This window comes from Scardinius erythrophthalmus (genome assembly GCF_964197995.2).
Source record: "Scardinius erythrophthalmus genome assembly, chromosome: 1".
Classification (NCBI taxonomy): Eukaryota; Metazoa; Chordata; class Actinopteri; order Cypriniformes; family Leuciscidae; genus Scardinius; species Scardinius erythrophthalmus.
In genome coordinates, this window is record NC_138221.1 from 47,208,170 (window position 1) to 47,233,795 (window position 25,626).

Sequence of the window (25,626 nt, forward strand, 5' to 3'; positions counted from 1 at the left end):
GGGTGAACTAACCCTTTATGCTCAGTACCTGTGTGTATGTTTGTCTTTTGGGTGGTTGGTAGGGAATTTATCATTGGTTAAAAAGTCCAACAGTGGTGCATTAACAGTATAATAATATATCATAAATGATAATCTGGATAATGAACATTCAGTTTTAGGGCAGATGATGTTGAATATTTGTGTAATATTTAAAAAAATGCCAATAAACAAGAACGCAACTGACAGACAGCACAAAACTGTATAATATAACAATGCAATTGAATTGAATTTGAGAACCTGTTTGCAGCAGATTTCAGTTAGTGTACACTACTTTTACAAGTAAGACAAAAAAAAAAAAACATTTAAAATATATTTACAGAAATTATGTAGGAATTTGTATGGTATATAATTACTGACCTGTTTAGATTTACAAAATCATCTCCATTATTTTATCACATATTAATATGCTACAAGTCTCACTAAGTACACTTACATGCACAGTTATAATCAAGCAAAAGTCCATGTAAATGTACTTACTGATCTAGTGCCCAGTCGTAGCCATGGATTCATTGCATTGATCAAATCTCTTAAATAAATTTAGAAAAAGGCACATAGATGTTTCACATATTGTGGTGCTGGTCTCATATAGGTTCTGATACCATGGAATGCTGTGAAAACCCATTGTAAAATCCATTGTGATGTTTCAAAGTTGTACACTTCCATATCATTAAGTCTAATTACTAGAAGGAAACTTCATAGTAAACTTTAGTAAACAAATTGATAGACTCCAGGAAAGAAAGTAGCTACAAACTGAACAGATCTCAGGGAGGCAGGTACAATAATACAATTTTTCCAGCTGACACCAATCACAAGTTTACAAGTAGCTGATCTCCAGAGAGGCGTTCTTTTCCACCGGTTCCTCTGGCAGTGTTTTCACATTCCCATTTTTGGCCCCATTCAGCAAAGTTGCAGCAAGCCCAAATCCCGGTCCTTTACCAACAGCATCCCCACCCGTGCCTCTCCTGTCTGGCGAACACGTCTCAGAAACCCCAGTACCCGAGGGTCGCTCTAAGAATAGGGCTCGGGTACTTTCAGGGTGTCCGCTTCCGTTTCCATTCTGAGTAATCCTGCAAATTTCCGTCATCTCCGTCACTTCCTCCCTGTCCTCTTTTTCCTCCTCATCCTCTTCATCTTTCACTGCTCTTCTTAGGCTTTCCCTGGGCATCAGCACTCTTCTTCGTTCCTCCCGACGCTGCTGCTGCTGCTCGGTGGGCTCGTGGTTCTCGACCCTTCGAGATGAGCGGCATAGGGCCTTCCGGAAACCCCGCTTGAAGTTGTCCGAAAGGAAACCATAAACTATAGGGTTGGCGCAGCTGTTAGCATAAGAAAGTACCACTACAAATAGATGCAGTCCCTGCGGCTCGTCACGGAGCGATTCCACCAGGTTTATGATGTTGAGGGCGTAAAACGGCATCCAGCAAAAAACAAACACAGCCACCACTATCACCACCATTCGTGTGACCTTTCGCTCCGACTTGCGGCGTTTGGTCGACGTGGCATGAACCTTCTTTCCCGAGCTGCGGATCTTGATCACAATGAGGAGATAGCACATGCAGATGACTAGCAAGGGAAAGAAAAAGCCTACTGTGGAGGTGTAAATGATAAACGCTGCTCCCCAGATGTTGGCTGGCTCTGGCCATATGATATTGCAGATTCCTCCTTCCCGTTGCACGTTTGCAAAAATCACCACAGGCAAGACCACCAAAAAGGAGACAGCCCAGATTGTTCCATTCACAGCCTTGGCCACCTGCGGTCGCCTCCATTTAGAGGACCGAATAGGATGAACCACGGCCAGGTAGCGGTCGATGCTCATTACAGTAAGGCAGAAAATGCTGGTAAACTGGTTAATGCCGTCGACGGTCATGACCAACCTGCACGTGAATGAGCCAAAGGGCCACGAGTGCATGGCATTCTGCACGGCGAGGAATGGAAGGCCCAGCATGAAGAGCTCATCAGCTATAGCTAGATTCAGGATGTAGATGTTGGTCACCGACTCCGTCTTGGAGTAGTGCAGGACGATGTGAATGACCAGAGAGTTTCCTCCCAGGCCGACGACGCAGACGATTATGTAAATGAGAGGGATGAGGACTCCTGCCATGCTTGTTCCTGCTCGGTTCTCCGGATCTGTCTCATTGGTGCAGTTTGAAGAATTGAAGAAACAGGTGTCATTGAGAACGCTCTCGTTAAAGAGGAAACCAGGAATGGAGCTGTTGCCCCATAAGCCCAGCGCAGCAGAGGCGTCTGTTGAGGTCAGCTCCATCTTACCCTCTTGCCGTCACTGCCTTCAGCTGGGGGCCATTGTCCTGCACAGAGAACAACCACAAACTATCATTTCTCTCTCAATGCATTCTCACATTCAATAAATGCATAATCTACAGACAAAAGCACCATTGTTAGCAAGTTTGTTTCACACTGTATTTGCAAATCTGAATATAGCTTACTAAGTGAAAAAATACAATCCTAGATCAGTGGTTCTCAACATTTCTGACCTCAAGACCCAAGACAATATTCAAAGGACCACATTTACTTGATGCCAAACACGACAATGATGCCTTTTGAAATTTAATTTAAACATGAAATCTGTTTTGAGATTTAAACTTTTGTAAAAAAAAAAAAAGCAGCCTGTGTATTAATAGTTACCGATGTGTCAGAGGTGAATGTATGCCGTTTATAAAGCTTTTAAGGTTTCTTCACAGACCTCTGTGCTGCAGTGTGGAAAAAAAATGAGAGCGTGTGAAATATTTTTTTTTTTAATTTGAATTAAATCAGATATATTACATAAAAAATATATTTTATTATTATTATTATTATTATTACTATAATTAAATATTATTGTATGTAATGATCATGGGAATGTAATTATATATTACCATATAATTCCAGGTTTTAGACTATACCTTTTAAGTTACTTTCCAGAGGTGCCCTGGTTGAGAATACTGGACTAAACACCGGTCAAAATACATGAAAAGGGATTGCAGAGGACATTTCATCGTAAAAACACTCACATGCCTCACAGGGTTTTGGATGCTGTTATTTTTGTCCCTTAGGCAATCAGGCATGCCAATTATCCAGTGTATGTGTGATGCTCAGTAGAGAAAAGTCTGCCTCAGCAGTACCTTGCTGAACCGTTAAAATGGAAGCATCACAAAACATTAGCACTGCATAGACTTGAAATATGGAAAAACAAACAGTGACTATTAAATTCTAAAGCAAAGCATGATGGAACAGAAGCAAGGTTTGCTCTGCTGGGAATAGTAATTTGAAACAACATTATTAAAATAGAATGAATGAATGAATAAAGGGTGTGATATGCACTTCATGCCAGACAGGAAACAGTTGCAGTGATGGCAATGAGACTGACTCTGCAGGGATATTTGTGTTTGGCTTGTCTTGGTGTACATTCACTCTTCAGACAATTCAAACACTGCACTCCCACATGTGGCGCACGGCTAATAATTGACATTTTATTAACAATCATGCCCACTGGGACTCAGAACTGACTGAGCAGATGATTAGAAGCCCATTCACAGTTGGTCAATGCATGTGGTGCATGCTTATTCTTAGGATTTATACTGTCCTTGGTTTTCTTTAAAGGCTAGTTTCATCAAAAATTAAAATTCTCTTATCATTCACTCAAGAAAGAAATACATACAGGTTTGGAACAGGATAAGGTTGAGTAAATTATTTTTTATTTATTTTTTATTTTTATTTGCCCATATCATACTGTATAGTCTTTAACAGTAAGAGATAAGATTAAGTTGGATCAGGTGATGCAGTTCCACGCCTCTTTGTTTGAAATAGAAAAGCCAGTTATGTTAGATATTGTCACATGCCTGTCCTGTCTTGTGCTACACATGGGTGTTTTGTTATGTTGCGCCATGTGCCCGTGTCATTGTCTGATCCCTCCCCCTTGTTATCTGATTATTGTTTGAGTTCATCCACCTGTTCCGTCCTGATTAGTTTCCCCTTATAAGTCTCCTCTTGTTTGCGGTACGTTGTCTTATGTTCCTGTTTCCCCGTGATCCTCTTGAAAGTTTATGTTCTGTTTTGGTTTTGTATTTATTAAGTTATGTTTTCCCCCTTGTGGGTTTTGTTTAGTGTTTCTTTTGTAATAAATATTAATTATTTCTGCACTTGAGTCCTCATACCTTTTTGCACTCAACCTTGCCGTGACAGAACGTACCGACCAATTAAGGACTCAGCAGAAGAGATGGGCATCTTCCTTTTCCCATCTCCCTACCCCTCCGCTCAACGAGTGGATCCTCGCAGCAAACTCCTTTCGCTTCAACAAGGGAAGGCCAGCGTAAAGGAGTTTGCTCACCAGTTTGTGGTTGTAGCGGAGGGGCTTAACATCAGCGACGCAGCACTCAAGGACATTTTTAACACCAGCCTTAATATGCCTGTGCCTGCCTGGGAGATGGGAATGCTGGGGATATTGTCATTCTGGCAGTTTGTGGGGTATGTTTACCATCACGGATGGGAGGGTGGTCTTCCGCCTCTTGGCCCACCTCCCATTTACCTCACAAACTCCCAAGTCCCCAGTCCTCCGATGACCCCTTCGGGGAGAGCGAGGAGGAAGAGATGCTCCGTCCCATCTGCCACCTACTCTGAGGTGGACCCAGTTCCGGTGGTCCCGAGACGGAGAAGGAAAACCTCCTTCGTGACAGTTCCGGTGGTCCCAGTTCCGGTGGTCACGCCTGCCGAGCCTGTGTCTTCGGACAAGATGGCCGCTGCCGAGCCTGTGTCTTCGGACAAGATGGCCGCCATCCGAGCCTGTTCACGTCACGCCTGCCGAGCCTGTGTCTTCCGACAAGTTGGCCGCTGCCGAGCCTGTTCACGTCACGCTTGCCGAGCCTGTGTCTTCCAACAAGATGGCCGCCGCCGAGAGTGTTCACGTCACGCTTGCCGAGCCTGTGTCTTCCAACAAGATGGCCGCCGCCGAGCCTGTTCACGTCACGCCTGCCGAGCCTGTGTCTTCGGACAAGATGGCCGCCGCCGAGCCTGTTCACGTCATGTCGGCCGAGCCTGTGTCTTTGGAGAGGATGACCGCCGCCGAACCTGTGTCTTCAGACAAGATGGCCGCCTCCGAGCCGGTGGCGTCTGTTCTTGAGCCGGTGGCGTCTGTTCTTGAGCCGGTGGCGTCTGTTCTTGAGCCGGTGGCGTCTGTTGCTGAGCCGGTGGCGTCTGTTCTTGAGCCGGTGGCGTCTGTTGCTGAGCCGGTGGCGTCTGGCCGTTCCGCCCTGGCCGCCCGAGGGAGAGTCTCCTCTCCGACCCTGGCCGTTAGATGGACTGACATTCCCGCCCTGGTCTTATGGAGCGTCTGGTAGCCGCTCCGTAGGGAGGGGGGTAATGTCACATGCCTGTCCTGTCTTGTGCTACACATGGGTGTTTTGTTATGTTGGGCCATGTGCTCGTGTCATTGTCTGATACCTCCCCCTTGTTATCTGATTATAGTTTGAGTTCATCCACCTGATTAGTTTCCCCTTATAAGTCCCCTCTTGTTTGCAGTCTGTGTCAGTATGTTGTCTTATGTTCCTGTTTCCCCATGATCCTCTTGAAAGTTTATGTTCTGTTTTGGTTTTGTTTTTTTTAAGTTATGTTTTCCCCCCTCGTGGGTTTTGTTTTGTGTTTAGTGTTTCTTTTGTAATAAATATTAATTATTTCTGCACTTGAGTCCTTGTACCTTTTTGCATTCAACCTTGTCGTGACAGATATTCACTCCTGCCTCTCTCCATTTCTATTTAATCTCTCTCTCACCATCCCAATTACAACTAGAAGCAGAGAATATATGGAAGATAAATTGACTCTGGACCACTGCAGCACTCATACAGAGAGACAGGGGAAAACATGCCGAGAAGAACTGCCATCATCATGCTCTATATTGAGGTTTAAAGTAATATAGGCTGCCATAAGTTAAGTTTATACATAAAATGGGAGACACATACCAGCAAGATCTCACTGTATATCAGACCACATTTTTTAATTATTAAGCTAATTTTTGTTTTTAGAATTTAGAAATGTCTAAAATATGCATTGACAATTACTGTGCTTCATTCTTTGAATCTCCCTGCTATTGAAAACAGAAGATAATATTTTGAAACATTTCAGAATTAAGTCTTCTAATGACGTTACATTATAATGAAAGCTAATTCATTATGAAAATATTTATAAAGAGTTACAAAGAGTTGTCCCCCAAAACAGATAAAAGTAGTATTCAGTGCCATGTAGAAAAGAATAAGTGCAAGTCAAAAGAGAATAAGTGAAAAGAGATAAAAGCAAGAGAAGAAAGGCTGTGATCTTTTAAGTCCCTGACATTCACACGGCTTCACGCGCGTAACCTTCATGATTAAATAGCTACCCAAACCATCAAAAACATTTTCTGGCTCCAGTTTTGCTTAAAACACTTCTCAGATGATCAAATGATTGATTTAATTAAGACGAAGTGTGCAAGCAGCGCTTTTTGCAGTATTTTAAAGTTAATTGAGTCTTTTAAAGTTACATGGATGAATTAGACATGAAGGCAGAAAAAAAAAAAAAGATTTATAATGACATTGCACCACAGGCTGATTTTGAAGCAAAGCAAAGAAACATTTTGTTTAAGCTTAGATGTCCACCATTTATTGCCTATTTACATGATTTTAACTATATTGTTGAAATGGAGTGTGACAACCCATCAGACTCAGAAGTCAGAGTTCTTTTTAGTAGGCTATTACTTGAAGGTGGAATTACTCAAACAAACAACAAACAACGTGTGCAGCCAATCAGCATTGGGGCGTATGACGGTGGAGGAGAGAGAACGTGCAAGAGGGAGATTTGAAGAAAGACTGCAGAAATAGAGATGAGACACAATACAAAAGAGAAAAGCTCAGAAGAAATCACCGGAAAATGAAGGGTTATGACTGGGTAAGAGCTTTAGGACCTGTGTAAATATTTTAAAAGCTTTCCAGCGCTGAGAGAGCTAAGCGGGAAGGCCTGAAAACAGACACGGATGTTGCTTTGATTTCGCTCCACACGTGAGTAACACTGGGTTTGAGTGTCATTGTTTGCCTGGAGCTGCTGTGCTGTTGGCAACTAATAACAGACTCTTGTTTGTAATTACTATTGTGTACTGTACATACCTTTTTTGTGGTTCCTTGTCATTCGTTCATCGTCTGCACTTTATTTTTCGAGAAGCATTATTTTGTTGCGCTTGTTGCTCTTGGATTGCGTGCGTAACGGAGGCCAGCTAGTGAGAGTCATGCTGATGACTGCTAGGGAATGTGGTGTTTTTTAGCGTCATTGTTAGTGCACTCGCCTCGCGTGCTGCCGATCGGGTTCGAGATCGACTCGGTGCAGGGCGGTTAGGATTGGATGGTGAGTTTTGGAGGCGGAGCAATGAAGAGGGGTGTGTTTGTTTGGGTTAATTTCAAATATCAACAATGTTCAACAGCGTTTTTGAAATATCACTTACCCAACCTTTAACATGAGCTAAATATATATATATAAAAAATTCTAACTTAGGGAGGATACTTTTCTGAAAGGTTATGGACAATGAGAGCAATGCATAATTCATCATTCAACACTGCCCATCTCCCTGTCCTTTTCTCCTCTCCCTCCATCTCATTGCTTTATAGACAGAGACCTGCTCTGCTCAGAGAGGTCAGTATTGTTTAAACAAATGCTCACTTTTAATCTGTCTTCTCGCACCCACTGCCTCATAGGAGCCATTCATTCGGATGATTCAGTGGTCATATGGCATTCATCTGATCATTTGGCATTTTCTCCTGAGACAATTGCTAAGAACAATGACATTCGTATACTACCCAATCCCCCACCACCAGCAGAAAAAAAAACTCCAATTAGTGAAAGATACAATCTTATCTTGTCTTTTTGTTGAATTTGTTTCGAGAGATGCTTGACTCAATGCACTAGTAGGGCTGTTAATATAAATTTCACAATTAACTAATTGCATTGTCAATTACAGCATTCCATTTACATCTACTCCAATTATTCCTGTCATGGCAGGCTGGAAAATAGTCAAGGATTCAGATGCGAGTGAATAAGTATTTATTAAAGTCAAAAAGAGAAGACAAGAGACTCAATTCGACAGGCAGCATCCACATGGATGACTCAGAGTGAAAATAGCAGATAATCTCAAGTGAACACGGAGAAGAATAAAGAAGGTCCTCAGGGAAACTCAGGGTCGGAGTGGTAGAATATCCTCTGGCAACTCGGGCAGGCTCGGCAACGCAGGGACTCAGTGGGCGGACTGCAGATCCAACGTAGAGACGAAGATCCTCAATGAAGCGTCATGGAAACAGAACAGGAACAGGAGAAACAATCGCTCAGACCCAGGAGAACCTCCACAACCATCTGACAAAGACAAGACGAGTGAGCAAACAATATATAGGACATCCTCATTCAGAACAGCTGGCGCTGATCGGCTCATCAGTGGATAACGAGCCATCTGATGAGCCGCGCCCATTCATTCAACACTCACACACATAGCGAGGGAGAGTCAATGAATCCGTGAACCGTGACAGTACCCCTCCTCCTAGGAACGCCGCCTGGCGTTCCCAGGCCCCCTTACCTGTCGATTGTAATCATCGATAAGGGAGTGATCCAGAATGTCCCTGGCAGGAACCCAACTTCTCTCCTCCGGACCGTAACCTTCCCAGTCCACCAAGTACTGGAATCCGCGTCCCCTCCGTCTCGAGTCCAGGATCCGGTTAACCGAATAAGTAGGCTCCCCATCAACGAGTCGCGGCGGGGGGGGAACCGGAGCAGGCGGATTAAGATGCGATCGAAAGACGGGTTTAATTTTGGAGACATGAAAGGCGGGATGAATTCTCTTGTACGCAAGAGGAAGGTTGAGGCGGACTGTCACCGGACTAATAATTTTGGTGATAGTGAACGGGCCAATGAATTTAGGAGCTAACTTATTAGAGACGGAACGGAGAGGAATGTTTTTAGTAGAAAGCCACACTTTTTGACCAGCGACGTATACGGGTGGCCTCGACCGGTGGCGATCGGCCTTAGCCTTGGTGCGCGCCCCCACTTGGAGTAGAGTCTCACGGGCTCTGGTCCATGTGCGGTGACACCTCTGGACGAATGCGTGAGCGGAGGGGACCGCGACTTCGGATTCCAGACTGGGAAAAATAGGTGGCTGGTAACCTAAACTACATTCAAACGGAGATAGGCCCGTGGATGACACTGGTAATGCATTGTGGGCGTACTCCACCATAGAGATATGTTGGCTCCAGGAGGAAGGATTCCTGGCAGCCAAACAACGCAACACTCTCTCCAAATCCTGGTTGGCTCTCTCGGTCTGGCCATTGCTCTGGGGGTGAAACCCTGAGGACAGACTAACGGTCGCTCCCAGTAATCTACAAAACTCTCGCCAAAATTTGGACACAAATTGGGGTCCTCGGTCGGAAACCACGTCTATCGGGAGGCCATGTATGCGAAAGACGTGATCTACAACGGTCACCGCTGTCTCCTTGGCTGAGGGTAATTTGGGCAAGGGAATAAAGTGAGCCGCCTTCGAGAATCGGTCCACCACGGTCAAAACTACCGTGTACCCTTGAGAGGGTGGGAGGGCGGTGATAAAATCTAGCGCAATGTGGGACCAGGGTCTCGAAGGGACAGGCAGCGGTTGGAGTAACCCATCTGGGGGTCGATTGGAAGTCTTACCAGTGGCACAGACAGAGCAAGCCAAAACAAAACTGTGAATGTCGCGTGCCATAAGTGGCCACCAGAATCGTTGCTTGACCATAAAACTGGTGCGATTTACCCCTGGATGGCAAGCTACGTTGGAACAATGCCCCCACTGAATAACGTCTGACCGTAATCCCTCCGGCACAAATAAACGATTCGGTGGGCAACCGGGCGGAGGCGTTACCCCTTCTAAGGCCGTCTTGACCTTCGACTCGATCTCCCATGTGAGTGTGGAGACAAATAGGGTCTCGGGTAAAATGCACTCGGGAGTAGACGGGCGTTCGGAACGGTCAAAAATACGCGACAAAGAATCGGGTTTGATGTTTTTGGAACCCGGGCGGTACGAGAGAGAAAAGTCAAAACGTCCGAAAAAAAGTGCCCACCGAGCCTGCCTGGAGTTCAATCTTTTAGCGGTTCTGATATATTCCAGGTTCTTATGATCGGTCCAGACGATAAAAGGTACCCCAGACCCTTCTAACCAATGACGCCATTCTTCCAACGCTAACTTAACTGCCAACAATTCTCTGTTACCAATGTCATAGTTACGTTCGGCCGGAGATAAACGACGAGACAAAAACGCGCAGGGATGCATCTTGTCGTCCGAGAGAGAACGCTGGGAAAGCACTGCTCCTACCCCCACCTCTGATGCGTCGACCTCCACCACAAACTGACGTGAAGAATCAGGGGCTATCAAGATGGGAGCTGAAACAAAGCAGCCTTTCAGTTTGGCAAACACAGCCTCAGCTGTGTCTGACCACCTGAACGCAGTTCTGGGGGAGGTCAAGGCGGTCAGAGGTGCGGCTAGTTGGCTGAAGTTGCGAATAAAACGCCGATAGAAGTTGGCGAACCCCAGAAACCTCTGTAGGGCCTTACGGGAATCTGGACTTGGCCACTCTACCACAGCCTTAACCTTCTCAGGATCCATGCGTACTCCCTCAGACGAAATGATGTACCCTAGGAAAGGAACAGACTGTGCATGAAAAGCGCATTTCTCCGCCTTGACAAAAAGCCCATTCTCTAGCAACCTCTGAAGCACTCGTCTGACGTGTTGAACGTGCTCCTGGAGAGACGAAGAAAAAATCAATATGTCATCCAGGTAAACATATATGAACTGGTCTACCATGTCTCTCAACACATCATTGACGAGTGCCTGGAAGACCGCTGGGGAGTTGGAAAGCCCGAACGGCATAACCAAATATTCAAAGTGCCCCCTGGGGGTATTGAACGCGGTCTTCCATTCATCCCCCTTCCTGATGCGAACCAAATGATATGCATTACGTAAATCCAATTTTGTGAAGATTGATGCTCCCTGCAACCTCTCGAAAGCTGAAGACATCAACGGCAAAGGATAAGTATTCTTTACCGTGATGTTATTCAACCCCCGGTAATCAATACAAGGTCGTAGAGAACCATCCTTCTTCCCCACAAAAAAGAATCCCGCCCCCGCTGGAGAAGAGGAAGGGCGGATGAACCCAGTAGCCAGAGAATCAGAAATATATTTCTCCATAGCCTCCCTTTCTGGAGCAGAAAGCGAATATAACTTGCCCTTAGGCGGAGACGTACCTGGCAGTAAATCTATTGCACAGTCATAGGGACGATGAGGAGGGAGAGAAGCAGCCCGAGACTTACTGAACACCTCCTTCAGGTCGCGGTACTCCGGTGGCACGTTAGACAGATTCACCGACTCCTCCTGCAACACAGAACGAGAAACAGACGGAACGGCAGACGAAAGACATGAGGCATAACAGTTATCACTCCAAGCTGAGACAGAATCTTGACCCCACTCTATCCTGGGTCCGTGCTTCACCAACCACGGGTGACCCAGGACAATAGGCGCGTGGGGTGACTGTGTGAGGTAGAGTGAAGTCCTTTCAGTGTGATTCCCCGAGGTGATCAGTGTGATAAGTCCAGTGGAGTGAGTGATGCCCGGAAGTTCTTGCCCATTGAGTGCGTTGATGGTGATAGTGTTCTCTAAAGCAGTGATGGGAAGGTGAAGTTTACGTGCCAAAGAGAAGTCCATAAGGTTTCCCTCCGCTCCCGAATCCACCAACGCTTGGCAGCAGAAGGAGTGTTCCGCCCACTGGAGTCTAACCGGAAGGAGAGTGGCGCTCGAGGGTCCGATCAAGGAGAGCCCGCCCGACAGTAGCCGCCCTCCTACCGCCGGGCTTGGCCTTTTAAAGGACAGGTGTTGATGAAATGTCCAGGCTCCCCGCAGTAGAGACATAGACCCCTCGAGCGGCGGTGTTCTCTCTCCTCCCGGGAAAGCCGAGCTCGACCTACCTGCATGGGTTCAGGATCGTTAGAGGGGCTGACCGCGTTCATACTCCGGCCACTGGAACTCATGGTGAAATCGGCCGCAGGCATCCGGTACGGTCGGCTCTCTCTCTGTTGAAGACGTGCATCGACCCGTAATGCTAGCTCGATCAGTCCATCCAGTGTCTTGGGCAGCTCCAAAGTATAAATCTCCCTCTGAACGCGGTCAGCCAACCCATGCAGGAACATGTCCCACTGCGCCTCCTCGTTCCATTTGCACTCGGCCGCCAATGTCCGGAACTCTATGGAATAGTCAGAGACAGACTGTTGGTCCTGGCGAAGGTCGGCGAGCTGGCGGGCCGCCTCGCGTCCAGCGACGGCGCGGTCGAATACCCGTGTCATCTCTAGCTCGAGTGCCTGGAACGAGGAGCAGCACGGATGTTTGTTCTGCCACACCGCCGTTCCCCACTGAGCCGCGCGACCAGAAAGTAGTGTCATCACCAGGGCTACTTTCGAATCCTCAGAAGCAAATGTCACAGGTTGAAGCGAGAAATAAATAGAGCACTTGGTTAGAAACGTTCTGCAAAGATTAGGTTCGCCCGAATACCTCTCTGGTGCTGGAATACGCGGTTCTGGTGCGAGGGTGCGCGGCTCTGGCTGATGGAAATTCCCTTGGGGAACAGGCGGGGGCGGTGCTGGCGCAGTGGGAACTCTCAGGCGTTGGAATTGAGAGGTGAGCTCGGACACCTGCGTACCAAAGCCTGTATCGCCCGCCCCGAAGCTCCGATCTGCTCGTCCTGGCGATCCATCCGTGCGTGGTTTCCGGCGAACATCTGCTCAAAATCGGGAGCACTCGCTGAATCCATGAGAAGGCGGTCAGATGGTTCTGTCATGGCAGGCTGGAAAATAGTCAAGGATTCAGATGCGAGTGAATAAGTATTTATTAAAGTCAAAAAGAGAAGACAAGAGACTCAATTCGACAGGCAGCATCCACATGGATGACTCAGAGTGAAAATAGCAGATAATCTCAAGTGAACACGGAGAAGAATAAAGAAGGTCCTCAGGGAAACTCAGGGTCGGAGTGGTAGAATATCCTCTGGCAACTCGGGCAGGCTCGGCAACGCAGGGACTCAGTGGGCGGACTGCAGATCCAACGTAGAGACGAAGATCCTCAATGAAGCGTCATGGAAACAGAACAGGAACAGGAGAAACAATCGCTCAGACCCAGGAGAACCTCCACAACCATCTGACAAAGACAAGACGAGTGAGCAAACAATATATAGGACATCCTCATTCAGAACAGCTGGCGCTGATCGGCTCATCAGTGGATAACGAGCCATCTGATGAGCCGCGCCCATTCATTCAACACTCACACACATAGCGAGGGAGAGTCAATGAATCCGTGAACCGTGACAATTCCAAAATGTTTTATTTACAGCGTGTTTACTACCAATCACAGACATCTGCGTTGTATGTATGAATTTGATAGCCAATTAATCGAAACTTTAAGCCTATCAGTAATGACAACTGATTATAATAAGTGTGTTTTAAGCAGTCTGATCCATAGATGCATGATTAAAGTTTTACTTTCCATAAATTTAGAGCTGAACATCAGCTGACATGAGGAGCCCAGAAATGATTATTCCACTGATTAGAGCAGGAGAATACATCATGTAATGAACTTAAAAATTATTCTAATGACCTTTAAGTCTTTGATTCAGAGTGAAATAACCTAGACAGTTTTACTGCAGCTGCTGTTTTTAGCAAAGGTGTAGAGAGATCATCTAATCACAGATTTCAAGAGTGCTGACAGCTGAGTTAATTGCAGATTTTAAGGGGGGTTGAGATGAAAGACAGCGGGTCTAACAACGGCGTACAAACGAAGTGAAAAGCATTGGTAGTAATTTGATTTGATCCATGTTACATGTGCCGCTAGCTTGCAAAGCAGATGATGTAATACCCAATGAAACTGCAAGTGTTCCTAAGACTGCAGAACGTGGTGCATGTACTGTGGTCTCAAACGGTCACATGAAACTTGCAGCTTTACTGATTATAATGGGATAGAATCGTAAAAAAATGCCATTACCACCTACAATAAATATTTAATTGCAAATATTGAAATTAACATTTGCAATTACATGGGGAAGAATATTAATTTCATAACCGTGCAGCCTCCATGTTCTGAATGACTTTTGATCTTTTTCAGCGTTTATAAGACTTCTTTATTAGACTTCAAATGGACACCGTGTGCTCCATTGTATTTGATAACAACATGCTCCATGTGAGAAAATCCAATCACTGTCTATTAGTTTTTTTTTTTTTTTTGCCCTCTGATTTTATAAAAAGGTATAAGTTGGCCATCTTTGATGTCAGTTTTGCCAGTATTTGCACTGAAAGTATCTCTCTCTCTCTCTCTCTCTCTCTCTCTCTCTCTCTCTCTCTCTCTCATTTGTTGTGAACTTTTCTGTCACCATTTTTCAGTTCAGACAATCACTTTAACGATTAAATATGCTCTAAGCAACTTAACGCAAGCATACACAAGATTACAATTGCAGTCAACGTAACTCAGCAAAAAATGGTGCAGAATTACATAACCTCTGTTTTGGGAATTATAATTTTTATAGTTCATTGCTGACATTTGTGAGGATTTGATTGCCCAAATAAAATGGATATAAATTAACCTAGACAGAGAACAACAGATATGACTCATTTATGCGGGTCTGAATTGATTTCAAATGAATTACTTAGCAGGAATTTATCAGCTGAAAAGCAGAACTAATGTTTTACGACCATAACAGCCTAATTAACATCAACAACAAAATAACTGCATGGACATATTAAATCAACCACAAAATTATCTGTGTCTCAAATGATGTCCTTTATTATTTTGTTTATTGTTTAGGACATAAATGTATGTAGTGAATGTGATATGATATGGATATTATGACAATCATTACTGCCTAGAAGTACAATTCAACTAGAGACTCACTTCAACTAAATCTTTATCATGTAAATAACTTGATGTGGCCTTTGCATGTTGCATGTTGTGGTGGTCTGTGAAGTTCACAACACCAGGGTGTACCATTTGTCAGGTTATGATTCATAAGCAAGCTGTACTTTTGCTGACCCTGGCCTGTTATGGACTCCAGACTCTCCGGCATTAGCTCAACAAAGTGTCTCTCAGAGGAGGACTACAAGGGATGCATTTGAGATAGGGCCAGTATGTTGTTGTAAAGAAGTGATATTGTTTAGTCATACAGAATAAATAAATAAATACATAAACTACTGATCTGATAACAGAAACTTTGGCGTGGAAACTTGCTGAATCCATGTAAACATGATCAGTTACCATTTGTTTCCTAGTTGTGCATACATGCACAATGTGACAATTAAAATATTTACAAATATTTCCATTTGCATTTTTCCTAGAGGTGAAATCTCCAATTCCCAAACAGATGCACATGCATTATACAGACAGTGAGAGACTAACTCTCATATTGTAGGATACAAATGAGCTTCTATTAAGTTTGAAATAGGTTTGATAGTTATTTTGATGTTGTTTTGTCACGTTCTGCATAAACTTTACAACAATATTGCATTGATCAACACTGGAATGTGCAAAATTACAGCACACTGGGTTTTTTTTCTATCCACCTTCTTTTTAAATGTATTTTTTATAATTACTTTTAACATGCATACCACTTGTTTATAGTGTAAGGCCTGCCCAATCGGTCCAATGACAGTTTCCGATAAGCGGGTGAAGGTCTCTGTGTGTTACTGTCTTTTCCGCGTGGTAAAGTAATTTGATTCTAATTAAGCTTTTATCTGACTTCATTTTATCATGAACTTGAATTTAGGTTGGAATGCCGATTTGTTATTGGTCATTTATGTAATAGTTTAGCAATACATTTGATTGTTCAATTTAACTCTTTACTCTTATTAATCATTCATTCAGTCGCACATGGGTCCTTGCACCAGCCGGCAATATATTATGCGGGCCCACAATCACAAACTCACCAGCTTCGGGCCACTAAATAGAGGTAATTGGCTAATACCTTAGATGGTCACATTCATGTTACTTAATCTAAGATATTTTTGTATAGCCTCCCTTGGTTTGTATACACCTGAATTAAAGTAACGTTTTCTTTAGACAGAGGTCATGAGCACTACTACAGATATAAGCCGACCAATATACTTCTCTGATAGCTTTGGATTGGTCATGCCATGGTTTCCCACGTACACTTGACTGAAGTAACATTACATTAAACAGAGGTAAGACTCACCCTATTTAGGTTGGTCAATGAGCAGTTTACTGTCCTAAACGGAAATTCCCTTTTAGTCTTTACAAAACCAAGTACACTTAAATTAGTGCCAAATATTAGCCGGAACTCTAAAATCGCAGTTGGTGTGCCCTATGCTCCACTCAAAACTGGATGTTAGTCCGTTACTAATCTGACGCATATTTGCAGTAACATTGGATACAACGTAATCTACTGAAGTTAATAATTTCAGAGCAAATCAGAATAAAATCAAATGTAACAATTTATTATGTCAGGTAAATGTATCATGCCAACTTCATAATCCGTTCAAAGATAATCAATACAATAACAAATGCTCAGAGATAAAGAGAAAAAGATGTACCTGACTCAAGAAATACATGATTTGAAATACATGATACATGATGATACAATGATTTATGGGCCGATCTCATTACAAATACCCTGAGCCTGTTGTTGCATTTCTTTAAATACTCAGACCGAGACAGAAACTTCTTGGTACTTTGTACCAGTCGCACTGAGACATTCCAAATGATACCAAACATGTATAGTGTTGTATGATAATTGTTCACATTAAACCATATAGATTTTTGGGTGAATTTCAGGTGATCTCAGCATGAGAGAGGAATTTACAGTAAAGAAAATTTACAGTAGCAAAATTGTTTACTGCACTTTGTTATTCTTATTTATTTACCTGTAGCAGCTAATGAATCGGAAGTCTCACACATTCACAAAAAATAGCTTCCATGTTACAAAATAAAGTGGAAACACCTGTCATTTTATTTGAACAAAATGTAATTATTTATTTAATTGTTGGAGACTAGGCTATGTCTTATGCATGCAACACCAATTGAGGAAATAAGCTAATGCAATGTCTAAAACGTTAATTTAAAAAAACCCTCTTACACTTTATTTTAAGGTGTCCATGTTACAGTGTATCTCTACAGTGAAAAACAGGACTGCTGAAAAGAGTCTAATAAATATTACTAAAGATCGCCTATGAATGTTTTATAAACATCTGCTATGTGGTGTCACCTTTGTGTCCCTGTGCAATATGTTCTGTTTGAAATATTCTTCTCAATCTCCATATGTTCCCATCAGCTAATCAGATCACTGGCCCTTGCAGCGCATATCAGCCGTAAATCTGCTCTCTGGTGAAGTTTCCCAGATTCAATCACATAAGAGTATTTAGTTGTACACATTCGTCTCATAGATGAAACATGTTAAGATGTTTGAGCCTTAGAACTGCAACTAGATGTACCGCATTGCGGTACAAAATATGACCGCCGCTCAGGCCTGCACTGGCTTTCCACAAAAATAAATGACGTGGAGTAATTTGGCTGTATTGCGTGTTTATGTATATACCTAAAAAAAGTAATAGTATGTGCATGTCTGTCTGTGTGTGTGTGTGTGTGTGTGTGTGTGTGTGTGTGTGTGTGTGTATGTGTGTGTGTGTGTGTTTGTGTATGTGTGTGTCTGTGTGTGTGTGTGTGTGTGTGTGTGTGTGTGTGTGTCTGTGCGTGTATGCATGTGTGCGTACATGTGTGCGCGTGTGTGTTTGTGTGTGTGTGTCTGTGCATGTGGATTTGTATGTGTGTGTATGGGTGTGTGTCTGTGCGTGTGGATGTCAGTGTGTGTGCATGCTTGCGTTTCTTTGTATTCCTGCATGTGTGTGTGTGACAGTATCATCCTAAACCAGCAACCCTTCGCTCAACAGCACCATCTACAGGCCGATGAGTGTACAGTCACTAAATGTGCACATAAATGAATTTATTTTATACCCCCCCATGGATGAAATTCTACAAAACTTAGCAGAGGATACCCCCAGAGGATGTCAAGTTAATCATACACATGAAATATGGTGCAGTTCTGAACATCTCCACTGAAGATAGGGGCGATTAAAGCAGAATAATATTGCATTTTCATTTTTTATGGGAGGGGCGCAAATCACAAATGAGTGATTAAGGGCTAGGTTGATGTGGGCCCTTAAGAGCAACATACCATAAAAATTTCTTCATCCTCGTTGCCACGGTTCAGGTAGTTATTTAGGAAAAACTGCATTTTTTTGGGTTTGGGGGGGCCCAGCGCGGGGGGGGGAGTGGCCCCCGGGGACCAAACGAAATTTTTCCGTAGAAGTCTAGTGGGGCTACATGCCCACCAAATTTCATGTTCCCCGGTGCTTCGGTGTCCCTGGTATCGTTGACGAAAAATTTACGGGGGCCCCAGCTCAGGGGGGGAAGTGGCCCCCGGGGACCAAACGAAATTTTTCCGTAAAAGTCTAGTAGACCAACATACCATAAAAATTTCTTCATCCTCGGTGCCACGGTTCAGGTAGTTATTTAGGAAAAACTGCATTTTTTTGGGTTTGGGGGGGCCCAGCGCGGGGGGGGAGTGGCCCCCGGGGACCAAACGAAATTTTTCCTTAGAAGTCTAGTGGGGCTACATGCCCACCAAATTTCATGTTCCCCGGTGCTTCAGTGTCCCTGGTATCGTTGACAAAAAATTTACGGGGGCCCCAGCGCGGGGGGGGGGGGGGGAGTGGCCCCCGGGGACCAAACGAAATTTTTCCCTAAAAGTCTAGTAGACCAACATACCATAAAAATTTCTTCATCCTCGGTGCCACGGTTCAGGTAGTTATTTAGGAAAAACTGCATTTTTTTGGGTTTGGGGGGGCCCAGCCCGGGGGGGGAGTGGCCCCCGGGGACCAAACGAAATTTTTCCTTAGAAGTCTAGTGGGGCTAAATGCCCACCAAATTTCATGTTCCCCGGTGCTTCGGTGTCCCTGGTATCGTTGACGAAAAATTTACGGGGGCCCCAGCGCGGGGGGGGGGAAGTGGCCCCCGGGGACCAACCGAAATTTTTCCGTAAAAGTCTAGTAGACCAACATACCATAAAAATTTCTTCATCCTCGGTGCCACGGGTTCAGGTAGTTATTTAGGAAAAACTGCATTTTTTGGGGTTTGGGGGGGCCCAGCGCGGGGGGGGGGGGGGTGGCCCCCGGGGTCCAAATGAAATTTTTCCTTAGAAGTCTAGTGGGGCTACATGCCCACCAAATTTCATGTTCCCCGGTGCTTCGGTGTCCCTGGTATCGTTGACGAAAAATTTACGGGGGCCCCAGCGCGGGGGGGGAAGTGACCCCCGGGGACCAAACGAAATTTTTCCGTAAAAGTCTAGTAGACCAACATACCATAAAAATTTCTTCATCCTCTGTGCCACGGTTCAGGTAGTTATTTAGGAAAAACTGCATTTTTTTGGGTTTGGGGGGGCCCAGCGCGGGGGGGGAGTGGCCCCCGGGGACCAAACGAAATTTTTCCTTAGAAGTCTAGTGGGGCTACATGCCCACCAAATTTCATGTTCCCCGGTGCTTCGGTGTCCCTGGTATCGTTGACGAAAAATTTACAGGGGCCCCAGCGCGGGGGGGGAAGTGGCCCCCGGGGACCAAATGAAATTTTTCCGTAAAAGTCTAGTAGACCAACATACCATAAAAATTTCTTCATCCTCTATGCCACGGTTCAGGTAGTTATTTAGGAAAAACTGCATTTTTTGGGGTTTGGGGGGGCCCAGCGCGGGGGGGGAGTGGCCCCCGGGGACCAAACGAAATTTTTCCTTAGAAGTCTAGTGGGGCTACATGCCCACCAAATTTCATGTTCCCCGGTGTTTCGGTGTCCCTGGTATCGTTGACGAAAAATTCAGTAAGGTGACGGGAAAAAAAAAAAAAAAAAACTTTGACAATCCCTATATGACCGCTTTCGCTAGCTACGCTAGCGACGGTCATAATTATAAACCTAAGATGAGGAGGATGATTTTACTTGTGTTAAATGTTAGACCATGCGCTCTCTGTTTCTTTTCTCTGTGTCAAGGGACAATACATAGGTAATTAGTGTTTTCATTCCGTCTTGTGTGCATTACTTATTAAAAAAAATTGCACACTCAAAGAGACCATTCTAATACTATTTAGACTGCTGATGACATGATATGTTAAAATACTCAGTGTAACTGGGTTCTGGCATTGTTATTGCACAGATGCATGCAAATCTACACTGTGTGTGTCATCACCACAGGCATGATTTTATTCATATTAAAGCAGATCACATAACACTTGTTGAAGGGCTGCAGCACATTTACAGCTAAAGTCTGTGTTTGTGCTGATGAGCAGCAGGAGCCTTCCATCTGGGAACTATCTAGCCAGGAGGCCTTGAATTGTTAATAAATTCATGATCCAGTATGTCCTTAAAAGAAATGTTTACCCAAAAATTCTAATTCTGTCATCATTTACTCACCTTACTAGACTAGACTCGACTTTACTCAACTAGAGACTGTCTTCCTTTGCTGCTGGTTTGCGTCTGTAAGCTCCATATAGCTTTCTGTTTTGAATCTCTATTTTTACTATCATTCCTTGTTGTTTATATTGCTAAATATAACCTACTCATCAACATATATTAGATATTGACTAATATTGCCTATCACATTAATCTGACATCGCTACTAATCGTTGCTCAGACCCCCTTCCTGTTCGCCGAAGTGAGGAGATACTTAGTAGACTGTCCTCACTCAATGGCTGGCTGTTTAAGTGGTGTCCACAAAATAAGATAGGGTTCATAGACAATTGGAAAAGTTTTTGGGGCAGACCTGACCTGTTGAAAAGAGATGGTATTCATCCCTCCTGGGATGGTGCTGCTCTTCTCTCTAGTAATTATGGCACATAGTCTTAGAGCTCAAACATGAATTGGGGCTCAGGTCAGGAAGCAGACAGACTGGCTAAACCGACCGTCTGCTACTAACCCTTTTAGTGAAAACACCATGCAGTGTTACTATAGTTTTTGGACAATGGATTTCTAGGATTTGTCCAGTTATTTGAATTGTCTAGAAATGGATTTTAAAATTAGACTATTTTATAAAGACTCAAACAGAGTAATTACTAGCAAATAAACAATTAGCATGTTATTAAATATTGGGTAACACTAATAAGGTTCAATAATTAGCATTAGTTAACTACATTAATTAACATGAACTAAGAATGAACAATACTTCATCAACATTTATTAATCTTAGTTAATATTGATTTCAACATTTACTAATACATTATTAAAGCCAAAGGTTTTATTTGTTAACATTAGTTAATGCACTGTGAACTAAAATGAACAAACAATGAACAATTGTATTTGTATTAACTAACAAAGATTAATAAATACTGTTACAAAAGTTTTGTTCATTGTTCGTTTATTTTAGTTAATACATTAACTAATGTTAACTAATGAACCTTATTGTAAGGTGTTACCGAATATTGTGATGTTAATGTATTTGGTTTTGGTGGACTAGATTTACTACGCTGCTGCTGCAGTTGATGACTGCTGCTGCTGGAGAGCAAGTATGGACTTGCTACTGCTAACATATACACAGACATGCTGTCGCGAGCAAGTAAGAAATGCTGTTGCTGCTGCATAAATAGACATACATAAATCCCTTAGCAGATCTAGCTGGGGGGTTTCTGAGGAACTATAGCAGCTTTTCCACCATCAGGCCAAACAATTCTGTTTGCTTAACCATTCCATTCCGTGCTAATCTGGCCCTTCCGGTATGCATATGGTTTAAGTTTCCACTTTGGGGCCGATTACGAATCTCTTTGGAATGAAATACAAATGTGTAATTCGTTGACTTGGTAACGCAAGAGTTTACAGACACTATGAGATGTCAATAGCAACCACGTTGTGGAGGATGATCAGATGGTTCTTTTAATTTCATTATTAATTTGTGTTTACGTTGCTCAAAGACTATTTAAATGTTGAGCACGCAATCTCATTGGCTGCAAGATCAGAAGAGGCCAATCAGCTTGTGCCATGTAGTAATGATGTGATTGCTTGCAGATTGAATTTAAAGGACCTATCAGCCTGTGCCCTCTAGAGTATCATGTCTGAACTAGATATTTTTAATTCCTACCCCAAAGCTGTGGTAACTGATTGTTAGCAGTCCTAAGAGAGATTATTTCACTCCCTGTAGGCTGGTTCAGTTAGATCTTATGGGCCACACATTCACTGTTCACGCCTGCCAGACTGTTTCTAAACTTGTCTCTCAAAGATTTGCAATCTCCACACACAGAGCTCAGTAGCACCAACAAACAACACACTTATCTCCCCTGAAATGCTGCAGACTTAAAACACTAAAGACTGCAAAAGTCACACAGACCTCCTCAAACAAAAATTACTCCATATCACCAGATCAAATCCACCTGCTTACTTTGGCACCCTAAGCTGATCTGATTAGTTCCACCCTTGATAGCATCAGATATCTTGAACCTATCTGAAACAATCTTAGCCTTGAAGACATAGAAAGACATTCAATCACCTGGGTTCTCTTTTAACGTCAAGAGCTGATGTCCTTGCGTTATTTTTACCTCATAGAAGTATAAGTAAATCTTTGAATATCAGCCCTGCATTTAATCAGCCTCTCACAATTCAAAAGGAATGATGAACTTTGCCCACTGTCAGAAAATAGGAGATTAAGGTTGCATACCAGTACGCTAGAGAACGAAAAAGAGACAGAGAGACAAAAAGAAAGAGAAATTCATCATATATGACAGCAGCCATTTGATCCATGCATCACTGATCTGAATGTACTGTATGTAACTCTTTGCTAGGGCTGGCAATCAATTAAAATCTTTAACTGAGTTAATTTAATTTATAATATACATTTATTTTAATATTTATATATAAGATAAAAAATTTACATTATATTGCCAGATTAAAGCATTGAATAGGCATTACAAACAGTAGCTTTACAGGTCAATATATTATTTGTTTTATTTCCATATCAATGAACATAAGCCTGTCCCTGGCCTATAGTAAGTTTAGATTGCTATGATGGTAGGAAAATCCCTCATTACGGGTCAGGGAGCATCATTAATGTTTCTATGCAGTTTTTAAAGTATAACTGATTACTAGCTAAATTAACATGTTAAATTGAAAGCCCTGCTTTTCACACTTTGGAAGCACATCTTTAAAAAAATCTCTGCCAGCAAAAAAATAAGTGGTAGATGTTTAGTGTGCTGAATTAACTTGATATGATAGATGGTAGTGTGTGCTGCATGTGGGTGGAACAGTTGGAGCAGTGTTAGGATGGAGAGAAGCATGTGATGAGACAATGCAGCCCTACTGTTACTCACACAGTAACACTCTCACTGAGAAAAGTTGAAAGGCTACTGACAGAGGCGCTGACATGTTCTGTGGGTAAAAATATAACAGAACACACTAACACACTCGATGCACCCAGACATGTTTGTGAGAGTCAGCGGATCACAATGGATTACATCAGACCATGCAACATATAACAGTGCAAGAATGTGCAAATCTCCTGGTATTATAGAAACATGTCAAAAACGTATGCTCCACAGACTTGTGGAATGAACAGGTATCCCCGGAGAACATTTGATTTAAAGAGACAGGCTGTCAGCTAAAGGGGAACAGGACTAGGAGCTGTTATATATAATTAGGTAGTGGACGGGGGCACATATTTATCACTCCCGCCCTTCCACTCTCACTCTGTCTCTCTCTCCCCCCATTATTATTATTATTATTTTTTTTCAGTCAGTCTCTCTCTGTTTTATTCATGTAGAAGACAGACTACGGATATATACCCGCTTGGCAGCCAGGCAAAACCACAACATGACATCCTTATCCACAACTAACTAATAGACAGAAGACTATAAAAATTACACATTCATTTAAGTAGCAATAAACATTTGCAATGCTAAGATTTGGAATTTTCAGTCTGTGAAAGATCATGGTCAAGATGTTCTCAAATGGCTTCATGTAAGCAGAGCCAGCTAGTTCACCAGTTACATTATGTAGGCTGTTAAAACTGACACATCTTGAATGAGAATCGAACAGACTGGTTCTCTTGGCTCACTGTATGCCTGCCTTTCTTAGCAGGCTTCTTCTGTGAACATGAGTTGCATTTTCTCCTAGAGCAAAAGGTGCAATTTACTTTGCTTTTACTCAGTGGGTTTTTGAGTCCGGCTTCTGATACTCTATTAGTATTAGTAATGCAGCTCAATGCAAGACTTAACCTTCTCTTATTCAGGATTGGGGGACCAAATGTATAGGAATTTAAGGATATGGTTCCACGAATATGGTTGTCACATTACTTTTTAAGCATTAAAGGCACAAAGACAATGGTTTTTTTTTTTTTTTCAATAGAATGAAGTGTAAAGAGAAAATGAAATTATATTTTTCTTAATTTTTTCACAAATTGTTGTATTGTCTGCACTCATCAAGCTAAACCATATTACTGTAGTGGGAAAAAAAAATGAAACAATTTTTTAGCAATTAGCAAATACAAGTTTATCAATTAGGCTACTACAAACCAAATGTTGCTAAATCAGATACTAAGTGAAAGCTTATTTACACAAAATTTGCAACCTTGTTCTTTTTATTTTTTATTCTAATTTTGCTGTTCATTTAATGCTTTTGCAAGAATGTCAAAAATCACAAAAATAAAGGATTAAAACTGTATTTAGACATATTGATAACTCCATAGAAAGTGAATAGAACATAGTAAACAGATTTGTACTAATCGCTTATTGAGAAAACGTAGTATATATATATATATATATATATAGAGAGAGAGAGAGAGAGAGAGAGAGAGAGAGAGAGAAAGAGAGAGAGAGATGTGAAAATGGTACAAATGATTTAATGTGTTTCTAAATAGACTACTAATTGCATACCGAATTTATAGGTCATGAAAACATCTGAATAAGCAAAACTGGATAAAGAATTAGCATGTTTTTCACATCATGAAGGAGCAATGATCATGTCACTGAAATCCCTTGCACATTAAAAAACAGTATGATTATTTACAAAGTATTTGCATAGCCCATAATCATCATTGCCCACAAGGCAGTTGCTACAATATGAATCGTAGACTTTGCTAAGATGTTACCAAGTAACATTAACGCTCTAATAACACGAAGTAATTACTGTAAATAGCACCTGCGCTTCACCTGTCTTTCTAATATCCCTTTCACACTGACTGGGAAAACAACGGTGTTTACTGCAGCACGAATGAGCCCTGAAGTAGCCTAGAATCTATCACACAGCACTTATCTACATTAGCCTAATATTTATTACAAAGTATTATTTTAAATGGGATGAAAACCCATAACTCTTTATATACCGACCAAAAATTAAGAACAAATCCCCAAAATTGCTCTTTGCAAAGTTTCCTACCTTAAAACAAGATTTGTCGGCCAACTTGGTCCTTACAATTGGTTATATGACAAACTGAAGACTCTTCGTGGAGATATTTTTCAACTTAATTCACAGGTTAAATCGTTTTTCCTGGACGAGCTGTTGGTTGCGCACTCCGG

At 42.8% G+C, this 25,626-nt stretch overlaps 1 protein-coding gene across 1 annotated transcript; it reads right to left on the minus strand.

Annotated features, from left to right (window-relative positions):
* LOC308697765 (somatostatin receptor 3) lies at positions 1–25,626 on the minus strand. The gene is made up of 2 exons (XM_081377299.1): positions 25,487–25,626; positions 1–2,342 (listed from the first exon to the last, which is right to left on the minus strand). Exon 2 carries the CDS (start codon positions 2,297–2,299, stop codon positions 854–856), a length of 1,446 nt encoding a protein of 481 aa, XP_081233425.1. The 5' UTR covers positions 2,300–2,342; positions 25,487–25,626; the 3' UTR covers positions 1–853.

What these genes read in the sequence shown, in the direction of transcription:
- LOC308697765 (XM_081377299.1), bottom strand. Translation starts at nt 2,299, where the DNA reads ATGGAGCTGACCTCAACAGACGCCTCTGCTGCGCTGGGCTTATGGGGC.